At 45.1% G+C, this 11,414-nt stretch overlaps 2 protein-coding genes across 2 annotated transcripts; both read left to right on the top strand.

The window, feature by feature from the left end:
• Positions 1-1,549: 1,549 nt before the first annotated feature.
• Positions 1,550-2,650, top strand: FSUBG_13864 (uncharacterized protein; the record flags this gene model as incomplete). The annotated part of the gene is made up of 2 exons (XM_036678799.1): positions 1,550-1,790; positions 2,166-2,650. 2 exons carry the CDS (start codon positions 1,550-1,552, stop codon positions 2,648-2,650), a joined length of 726 nt encoding a protein of 241 aa, XP_036530674.1.
• A 1,914-nt stretch (positions 2,651-4,564) lies between these two features.
• On the top strand, positions 4,565-7,885 carry FSUBG_13863 (ankyrin repeat-containing protein; the record flags this gene model as incomplete). Its single annotated transcript, XM_036678798.1, has 5 exons — positions 4,565-5,606; positions 5,658-6,480; positions 6,529-7,126; positions 7,237-7,277; positions 7,330-7,885. The coding sequence occupies 5 exons, from the start codon at positions 4,565-4,567 to the stop codon at positions 7,883-7,885; spliced, it is 3,060 nt and encodes a 1,019-aa protein (XP_036530673.1).
• Positions 7,886-11,414: the final 3,529 nt, after the last annotated feature.

Below are 11,414 nucleotides of genomic sequence, written 5' to 3'. Positions count from 1 at the left end.
TAAGTTCTATTTACTACTAAGTAAATATATATATATACTTAGGTAACTTATAGTATTATAAGCTAGGCTTATTATAAGTTATAAGTTAATATTATAAGCTATATTTAAGGCTTATAATATATATAGGGTTAAAGTATAAGCTAGTTAGTAATTAGTAAAAAATGTAATAAAGTATACGTAACGTAAGCGCTTTTACCTGTTAGGTTGTAATATAAATAGCTTAATTTATTAAAAGTAGGTTAGGGAAAACTGCTTTAAAAATTAATTAATAGGTTAGAATCTCTTAATCCTTATAGTAGTAGCGCGTTAGGTAGAATGGGAATGCTTATATACTGAGTTCTAGGTATATATAACGTTTCTCTTATTTAATTTATGTAGTGTATTTTTTATTAAGTATTTCTTTAATAAATTATCTCAGAACCTTAGTAGTAGAAATGCTAGATAGTCAAGCTTCTGTTTTTTTAATAAATAGTTTATAATATTAGTTAGTAGCAGGGGGCTTAGAATTAAGAGACGTTAATGCTTATAGGGGCCAGACGTAAATATTTAATTATATAGGGGGCCTTGTATTATAACTATCCTTAAGCGCTTAAGGGGTTCAATAGATAGGTGCAGGAGATAGTTGCTTTATATCTAGCATTGTAAAATGTAAAGTGGAGAATGGCTGCGCTTGGTCTAGGGAGAACAGAAAGCACTAATTGTTGCGAAGGGCAGCTGCAGCCTGCTGTAGGCCGCTGCGTGCGCCCTACCTCAGATCAGACTTGTTAGCTTATAACCAATTATTCTTCCACTGCAAATGAATGGAAGCGTTCTAGGGTATGGTAACGCCAGGGTAGATAAAAGCGCTAGACCTAGCTTTACTAATTAGCAGTCGCGGTACTGGTTTTGTGCTTGTTAGATCCTCTCCGAGCAGAGATACAGAACCTCTATTAATTAATAAAGCTTCTGCATCTGCGGTCAATTATTGATCCTCTCCTGAACTTTGTTAGAACGGACCGCCTAGTTTTAAACCCAGAAGCAGCGCTAGCTGCATTACTATGCCGGGCATTGTGCCTACTGCAGATATGGGCAGAGGCGCTCTACGCGGATAGCCTCGGTTGCGTTGCCTTACCCGGGCCCAAGCTAGCGAGGCTTGTTAGGTACCTGAGTAGGATGGCTTCTGGGTGGTTCGGACGCATTTACTCTAGTTCGTTTCCCTGGCCAGGCGAAAGATACGCGGCCGGTATAAGAAAGATGCTAAGGGATTGATGCGCTGTCGGGAGGCAATTTGTGAGCGTGTAGGATTCACTTCTAACCGGAATGGCAGATTTATACCCTGCCTGCACTGGAGGCCTAGCGTGGGCTATCCCGCTTCCTAGGCCCTGGTACGCACAAACGGCGACGTTAGGGGTGGATAATATTTGAGACGTAACGTGCGGCTAGCCCAACTTGAACAGGTTTACAGAACACTCCTTACTCCGCCGCTCGCTTCTCTTCCATCAGTCGGAGGCAGTCGCGGATCGTAAACTTCCATTCCTTTGCCACCTTGTATACCAGGAGGAAGTCCAGAATGATGATGAGACTTCGACACGATAGCCGTGACGCTGAGCCAGAGCGCCGCCCATTTCCAACCGCCTCCGCCGTCGTCCCCGACCGAGACTACTACCTGCAGTCCACTCAGGACCACCGACACGATCCCGATCACGAACAGGATCGGCCCATGGAAGTGCGCAAAGCACGACCCGTACTGGTACTCGAGTCTCTGGAAGTGCGACTTGCCGAGGAGGAGGGGAGCGTAGAAATTGAGTCGCGTCAGGCGGTTCTCGCCATACGTGTAACACCCGCCGGCCCGCACCAAAGTCGTCCGCGTCATGCCCTACCCCCGCAACGAGAATATAATCTATCGTCCGGATCTCCGTGACAGGCTAGATAGGCTTTCACCAGCGACGCCGGGATCACGCAGCGCCGCGCTCTTGGGGTTAGGAGGGTCCGGGTAGGTCTCCACTATCTTAATGCCGAAATGTTGCGAGACAGAGCTGATGGGCGAGCGAACCAAAGTAAAGACGCAGATTGTGCTAGACTAGGCATATCGACGATGCGATGCCGACAACGAATGCTCCATCTTCTGGGTGCATGCCGATAGCGAAGCGAGTTTCATATCCGACTCTAAGACGATCGGACGGAAGCTCGGGCCAACGAGCAGCTCGACAGGCCGGATCTGCTTGCTGCGGTGCGTGGTGAAATCGAAGCTCGATCGAGACGGGTGATGGCCCTTGATAACGCCGATGATCTTAGGTTATTTGGAATAGGTCAACGATCGAATGGAGAAGGGACGAACGAGAGTCTTTACAAATACATTCCTCATGCATTGCAAGGGACGGTGCTATGGACGAGTCGAGACGCGCGCGCTGCGGGTACGCTTGTTGGAGCGCGTCGCGGTGTTGAGGTGAAGTCTATGGCTATAGACGAGGCGACGCTACTTCTTATGAAGATGCGAGATAAACCATTGACTGCAGAGGAAGCGCCGGAAGAGGGAGGAGTAGACGCTCTTCTGGAAGAGCTGCGATGCCTCCTACTAGCAATCTTGCAGACCGGCGCCTCTATGCGGCGTATATTGATGACAGCCGAGCAATATTTAGACCTGTTGAGGCAAGGTATGAGCCGGTGGTAAGTGCTGAAGGTGAGCGACACTGACCGACATCGACGGCCGGAGGTATCGAACAACTCGAGACGTGGAGGATCTCGATGGAGCGGATCCGGATGGAGAGCGAGATGTCGTACCAGATACTGCACGTGTTTGCATTTGTGGACAGTCAAGACATACAACAACAGTTGATAGTAGCAGTCGCTGGTTGGTATGGTATCATGAGACGAAAGTCAAGCGACACTTTCTCTACAGGGCATTCCGATGCATCACACAGAAGTAGGCTATAGCGCGTCTGCTGGCAGCGTTGAAGGAGGAATGTGATGGTCGGATCTTGGTCCAACTGTCGCTGGAGTTAGGCCCTATCCTCTGCAATCTTCTCCTGCAGTGCAAGGCGGTCGCATCTCTCTTCCTCGGCTGCCATAGCTTCAATCTGGTCGATGTAGTACTCTAGGGGATACCTATTTCCTCCCCAGAGAGGATAGGTAGGTCTCTCCCGGCCACGAGGTCCTCGGCGGCTTCTATTCGACATTGCTCAATGGGGGCTAAGGTTTCATTCAAACTGGCTTCTCCAAAATGGAATTTGAGCAAGGATGGTAAGCGTTGATAAAACGAGTGAGTGGAACGTGGCGAGGCTCGTTGGAAATGGTGGATACGAAGGGAGCTGATGTGCGGGGGGTCGGTGGGACGACTGACGCCATCCCGTCGTCCCCATCCCACGGTCCCTGTTCTGGGCTATTCCCTTGGGGCCTTGTTCTGGACCCTCCTGAGAGGCAGCGGAGCCGAAGTCCGTCTCTGGAATGCGTTTCGGTAGCTCGATATCACGTGGGAATTTGCATTCACTAGCCACTCAGCTTACGCCTTCCCCGCTTGTGGCTACTCCAGCGAATTTTGCCCAGAACCTGCTTTCAAAACAGCACACGAGGGCACCCAATTTGGGCTAAGGTTCGGCACGAAGCGCAGTGCGGCCCGCATCGCACGAGGCCAGGAGTTCCCACCGTGAAAGGAACTCTTACAGCTGTTGCAGTAGCTCGACCCGTGGTCTTGGACGCGTGCTACGAGACCCAGAGATCGGCCCTCCTACCTGTGTCTTGTCTCAGCATGGAGGGTTGAAGTACTCGTAGGTACCTTCAGTTGCTCAAGTATGGCCACCTTCGCAGTCTTTGTTTGTATTCAATTGGCAGCTGGGAATGCGGGCCGGCTGTCCTGTGTCCCTAACCTGAGAGTTCCGCGGAAAAGTTGGGCGAGTTGGCTACGCCCCGCCAGCAATTGGCTGATTTACGCATTATCGCTCTGCTTCACTCGTCAGCGCCCTTTTGTGACAGCCTCCGCACTCATGCGTCGATGATTTGCGCACTGTGGCTAACGCCATCCAATCGGCAACCCATTTCTTGCAATTAGCGCGATGCTTTCCCCACGCGCTATTTGATACGTTCAGATACTCAACGGGACCATCCACACATAAGCCAATGACAAACTTGATCTCGCAACAAGACGCGTCTGACATTTTGTCAGTTTCTCGCTCTTCGCGCCGCTGGTCGACCAGTTGTGTGTCAGAAACACGCCGGGGCGGCGAAAGTTGGAGCCTAACAATAGGTAAAACGATTGGCTGGGAATGAGCGCGTGTAGCTGCATGCTCCATTAAAAGCAATGCGTGGGTGGTTAACACAAACGTGGACTGTGGCTGTGTTGCTGCCTAAGACACTGTCCGCCTAAGCCTAAATGCTCGACCTCTGCCCAGCCAGTTCCTCCTGGATCCTCGCGCCAACCACTTTCCCGCAGGTGTATCGGCACCTTTTTCCCTTTGGAAGACGCCGGGCGTTTGATGATCTTTGTTCAATTGTGAGTTGCCGAGTCACCACGAGAAGCCCCGCATCAAACAGAACCGACCAACTCCCCAGTCCGCATTCGTCCTCTCGAAGACCCAACGATTCCCTCGCAATGGCTGCACAGACAACTACCGAGACCAGAAATCATGATGAATACACGGTGGGATGGGTCTGCGCTCTGTCCAAGGAGCAGACCGCGGCGACGGCCATGCTCGATCAAAGACATGCCGATCTCCCGAAACCGCCAAATGACCCCAACACATACACCCTGGGGTCTATCGGCAACCATAATATCGTGATAGCCTGCTTGCCAGAAGGCGAGATCGGCACCCATGCGGCGGCGACTATCGCGACTTGGATGATTTCCACTTTTCCACTCATTAAGCTCGGCTTGATGGTTGGTATCGGTGGAGGCATCCCACCCAAGGTTCGACTTGGCGATATCGTGGTTAGCACACCCGTGGGCCAGTATCCTGGGGTAGTTCAATGGGACTTCGGCAAGGCAGAGGAAGGCGGCAACTTCAAGCGGACCGGATCGCTGAACAATCCACCTACCTCCCTCCGCACGGCTTTGACGAAACTGAAGACGGAGAATGAGTTGAACGGTTCCAAGATACCCAAGTATCTGGACGAGATGAAACAGAAATATCCACGACTGGCGCCGAAGTATCTGAGAACCGAGTCGCTCGAGGATGTGTTGTTCAAAGCAGATTACGGCCACGTCAGCGAGAACACCACGGATTGCGATGTTGCGCCGGATAGTGATGACGGAGAAGAGGAAGAAGCGGAAGAGGAGAGCTGCAAATTCTGTGATAGATCTAAGATCGTGAAGCGGAAGGTTAGGGATATGTGCGTACATTACGGTCTTATCGCATCTGGGAACCGGGTCATCAAGGATGCTTCCTTCCGAAATAGACTTAAAAAGGACCTTGATGGCCATGTGCTCTGTGTGGAAATGGAAGCGGCGGGATTGATGAACAACTTCCCATGCATCGTCATCCGAGGCATCTGCGATTACGCAGACTCGCACAAGAACAAAGACTGGCAGGAGCATGCTGCAGCTGTGGCTGCAGCGTTTGCAAAGGAACTTCTGGAATATGTTCAGCCAGGTGACGTTAGCGGAGAGCGCCCTGTGAAGGAAATACTTAGCCAGGGTTAGTCGTTCTTTGTTCAAGCTGATAGCGTATGCCTAATAATAAATACAGTTCTTGATGATACATGCACAATTCGACAAAACACCACACATACCCGGGCCAAGTTGGACAGAAAGGAAGATGCTGAGATTCTTGATTGGCTCACACCTATCGACTACGGCCCACTGCAAAGTGATTACCTTGGCAGACGGCAAGCAGAAACCGGGAATTGGCTCCTTCAGTCAGAGGAGTTCTTGAATTGGCTAGCTGCGAGCAAGCAGACGCTGTTCTGCCCAGGTATACCTGGTGCTGGAAAGACGATCCTAACGTCAATCGTAGTCGATTTCCTCAATTCAAGGTTTGACAAGGACTCGGAGATTGGCATCGCGTACATCTACTGCAACTTCCGGCGGCAACATGAGCAGAAGATTGGTGACTTGCTGGCGAGTGTGCTGAAGCAGCTGACCCAATGCCGGTCTTCCCTGCCAGATAGCGTCAAGAATGTTTACGATCGGCACAAGACCAAACGAACGCGGCCATCCCCCGATGAAATCTTAGGACTCCTTCAGTCGGTGGCGGCGATGCATTCGAGGGTCTTCATCATCGTTGACGCACTTGACGAATGCCTAGCATCCGATGGATGCCGGATGAGGTTCCTCTCGGAGCTTTTCAACCTTCAGACAAGGCACGAGACGAACCTTTTTGCGACGTCGAGATTCATTCCGGAGATCATGGATCGCTTTGAAACCAGCCTATCAATAGAGATTCGTGCAAGCCCCGGCGATGTGACAAGATACCTCGAAGGTCACATGGGGCAGCTACCATCTTTCGTCAGGCAGGACCAACAGCTGCAAGAGGAGATTACGGCGGGTATCTCAGAAGCCATCGATGGAATGTACGTTCTCATAATCGGAAGGGTAGTGCAGCCACTAACGATCTGCAGGTTTCTCTTGGCACAACTCTATCTTCATTTGCTTGCCGATAAGCTGACACTAAATGAAATCCGGAGTGCAATGGTGACATTCCGGAAGCAAGGTCAAGGATTAGGCGAAGATCAGAAGAATGAAGTCCTTGCTCGTGCGTACGAACAAGCCATGGAGAGAATCAACGGACAGATGCCAGGAATGAAGACACTTGCGATGAGGGTCCTATTATGGATCACGTGCGCGAAGAGACAGCTTACTACATCAGAACTTCAGCATGCCCTCGCAACAAAGACGGGAATGTCTGAGCTTGACTGTGGCGACCTGATAAACATCGGAGACATGGTCTCTGTATGCGCTGGACTGGTAACGGTCGATGAAGAGAGTGGCATTATCAGACTGGTTCACTACACAACACAAGAATACCTCAAGGGGACACAGGAACGATGGTTTCAGCACCCAGAGTCTGTAATCACGACAGCCTGCGTTACCTACCTCTCATTCACCGTCTTTGAGACAGGGTTCTGTGAAACGAACTACAAGTTTGAGGAGCGATTGCGATCAAGTCCGTTCTACGATTACGCCGCGCATAACTGGGGTCATCATGCTCGCAATGATGTAAGATCAAATCAAGTAATCATCAGCTTCCTCAAGAGTCAAGCTAAGGTCGAGGCATCGTGTCAAGCGCTATTGGCAGCCAAGCGATTCTCATCTGACACAAATTACAGTCAACGCCCGCCAAGGAAAACGACGGGACTACATCTAGCAGGTTTGTTTGGATTAAGCAAGGCCGCAGACACACTACTTAGACTTGAACACAGTCCAGAGTTGGAGGATGCTTACGGCCGTACGCCGCTATGGTATGCTGCCCAGAACGGACACAAGGCCGTCGTCGAGCTGCTACTAGTAGCAGGAGCTAATGTCAATGCTGCTGCTGCTGCTGCTGCTGCTGATGAAGGACGGACTGTACTCCAGGCAGCAGCTGGAGAGGGTCATCTCGAAGTCGTCAAGAGGCTGCTAGTAGCAGGAGCCAATATCAATGCTACTGCTGCTAAAGGGCAGACTGCACTCCAGGTAGCAGCTGGAGAAGGTCATCTCGAAGTCGTCAAGATGCTGCTAGCAGCAGGAGCTAATGTCAATGCTGCTACTGGTGGTTATAAAGGACGGACTGTACGCCAGGTAGCAGCTAAGGGGGGTCATCTTCAAGGCATTAAGAAGAAATTAGTAGCAAGAGCTGATATTAATGCTGCTGCTGCTACTTCTGAAAGATATGGTTTACTTCAGTTAGCAGCTGAGGGAGGCGATCGTAAGATTCTTAAGAAGCTACTAGGCGCAGGAGCTGATGTTAATACTGCTGGCGCGGCTTATGAAGGATAGACTACCTGTTAGCAGCGGAAGCCGATGAAGACCGAATTCGCTGTCTCAACATACTCTCTACCTCCTTGTACTCGGAAGTTTATGGCATCATGGAGGATGTACTGGAACACGTTAATGATTAATCTTTGGCCAATATGGTCATCGCACGAATACCCGAGGGTAAGGAGGCGGCCAAGGCCAAGACTAAACGTAGAACGAGCTCCGTCTCGCCTCGCTTCGCCCGTTTCTACCTCCTCCTGTACGACATTACCTAGCCTCTATCCTGTAAGTCCCGAAAAGCCATTGTGTTATCCATCCATGCATTCGTATACGCATAATGTTCCTTGTCTTTCATACAGCTCAGCCCTTGCCTCATCCATGGCAAATCATAGGACCTGGATAGGGCTTTGAGCTTGCGTGGCTTCTTCTCAAGTCCGAGCCCTACTTTACAGCCTCTTTAGGCCGCGGAACATCCTTACTACCCCCCTGGGTTACCGAGATACCTGGATAGTTGCCTTCCATCACCTTCTTCATTGAGAAGTTGATATGCATGAAGGAATCACATGTTAGCCTCTTACACAGCCCTAAATCATCTCAGGTCCATGTAAGGCTTACCCATTAGGCAGTATTGAAGATTGGGAGTCTGCCCCGTTACTGAATTTTAAATTAATTCTTTCTAGTACACTGCTAATAAAGGCAATACGTAGTATATATAGTACGGGCATTAGTAAAAAGGATAGGATTTACTATAGTTACTTATATTAATAATTATATAGGCAAATCTGTGTTTCTTGTTTTATTTATTGTATATAGAGAATTATTATACCTTAAAGTTAAGACAGGCTAGCTACTAGAAATTAGTTAAAATAAGCTAGAGGCTATAAATACTCTTTAAAAAGTTCTTCCTATCCTAGCTGCATGGCGGATTTAGCTTTGAATTTAATAGCTTTCCTATATTAAAAAAAAAGACACTAATAAAATAATAACCTGAATCCATTGCACCCTAACGGATTTAGGTTACCTATAGGTTTTTATTAGTAAAATGCATTTTAAGTAGATGCATTAATTTATTATATTAAGGGAAGCTTATATATAGCTTACTAGCCTTTAAAAATTATTTTTATAGCATTGCAATTAGTTTAAAGTTTAAATTAATTAATTAATTAAAGTTAATAGACTGGGATCTAGCAGGCTATATTAGTTATTAGATATAGCTAAGGTTTAGCTATAGCTATTAGTTATCTATAAGGTTAAAGTAAGGGTAAAGATATAAATAATAATTAAGGTTTTATATTATAGTAATAGCAGAGGTAAGTTTAACAGGGGTCTAAGGAGGATAAGTAAATAGTTAGAAAAATAACTAGCTATCTATATTAAATAAAAACTAAAGATATCTAGCTATAATATTATTATTTATTAAATTAACTAAGTACCTATTTATAATTTATATAGTATACTATTATATATATATTACTAAGGAGGTTAAATTATATTTAAAGAAGTACTATAAGAGCATTAAAGCAGTAGTTAGAAAAAAGATTATTTAGTAAGTTAGGGATTTGCCTAGTATAATTAATAATAGAAAAGGGTTATTAATATAGCTAATACTACTATTAATAACTAACCTAATCCTATATATTTACCTACTAGTCCTTAATAACTTAGGTTATAGTAAGAAAAGGTATTAGACTATAGTTAGTACCCTATAAGGTATACAGGAGTATTACTATAAGGAATATAGTTAGAGTAACCTATACAGAAGAGGTAGAAGTTAGTAAATATAAAGGATATAGGCCTAGCTAGTCCTAGGAACTATTAACAGGCAATTTATTATTAATCGGCCACTAAAATAGAAAATCTTACTTAAATTTTTAGGCTTAATCGTTTAAGGCTAAGTTGGGTTACTTATTGGCCTAAAATAACCCTAACTCTATACTTAGGGTTAGCTAGCGTGCTACGTAATTAGCCTAAAAAACCCTACTAGTCTTACCTACCTTATACTAAACTTTAATTACTTCTTATAGCTGCTATAGGTATTATATAAGGATAAGACTATTACTATTTAATTTGCCTTAGTTAAAATAGTTAGTTTATAAACTTTTTAAAAAAAGCGTATAAAATGGTTTTGTAGTTTAGTAGCTGTAAGTTAATTTTTTTATTTTTCTATATAAATAAATATTACGGAAAATAAAAAGTAGCCTATAAGGCAGCTCTGGCGTGTAGCTTACTAAAATAGTCTTAGAAGGTATATAAGGGGAGGTAAATCTAGCTAGGTTTAAAAAGGTATAGGTTAACTAAAGGAGTAATACCCTTAAGTACTTAATTTTAAATTGTATTATATATAAGGAGTAGCTCTGGTTAAATGCCTAGGCTATATAGTATACCTAGCAGTTATTAGGGCTAACTACTCTTTAAATGTATTACTTTATATAACCTAGTAGGCTTTAGCCTTAGCAGTAGGGTAGTAAAGTAAGTATCTTTTTTAAAAGCCTATACTTTAGTATAAGGTTATACGGATTATACCTGCTATTATAGCTAGACCTAGTAAACCTTTTAGGGTTATGTAAATAGGCAAATAGGCCTGTATAGCTAGTTATGCTAGCTATAAGTATATTAATAAGGCAATAAGGGAACTATATACTATAGAGGATCTAACTACTATGGTCCTTAATGCTATAGTGCCTTTTTTAAATAAGCTAGCAGTACTTAGGCTTTAATACTGCTAGCAAAAAGGGCTTCTAGAGGCATATTAAGTAGCTAAGTTAATTTAAAGCTGCTTTTAGTTTTATATAGTTATTTCTATATTGTATTAGAGGCAGTAAAGAGGGTGCCTAGGGAGGCTGGTCTAGTAGCTAAGCCTACCCTAAGCTGCTTTAGGTTTTACGTAGTTATCTCTATACTGTACTTAAGGTAGCTATAGCCTGTCCTTTTTACTTACTGCAGCTACTTAGACTGCTAACTAGGTTAGGGAAGGAGATCTAGGGCAAAATAATTATAGTTCTATACCCCTATTAGTAGTACTGGTAATAAAGCCCCCTAGGGGGGGTAGGCTTACTTATTATTAGGGCACTTATATAAAGCCTAGCCCTAGGATAAGGTAATAGCCTTAGTATAGCCTTAGCAAGTAGGGTTAAACTAGAGAAAAAAAAAATACTTATTTCTTTTATATTAGCGCCTTAGCCTACTTAATAAGTGTTAATAAAAAGCTTTAAAGTAAATATAATAAAGCAAACCCTAGTAGGTTTATATAGTATATAGGGTAATTCCCTAGTATATAGAGTAATTCCTATACTATACTAAGCAATAGGGCGCAGGATATATAAGGAGTTAATAGCTATATACCTTATATAAATAGTTACCTCCTTTCCTAAAGCCCTAAGGTATAGGGAGAGATTAGGGGCTTACCTAAGTAAGGACTTATATAGATTACTTCTAGCAGTCTTAAGCTAGTATTAGTAATAGAAAATAGGTTAGTTAGCCCCTTTTATAAAGGGAACTAAAGTAAAGCGGTAAGTACTAACTATACTACTGCCTTTATTATAAAAAGAAA

Source organism: Fusarium subglutinans (assembly GCF_013396075.1).
Source record: "Fusarium subglutinans strain NRRL 66333 chromosome Unknown NRRL66333_c0000413, whole genome shotgun sequence".
NCBI classification, from domain to species: Eukaryota; Fungi; Ascomycota; class Sordariomycetes; order Hypocreales; family Nectriaceae; genus Fusarium; species Fusarium subglutinans.
This window is presented reverse-complemented; position numbering and strand designations above follow the sequence as displayed.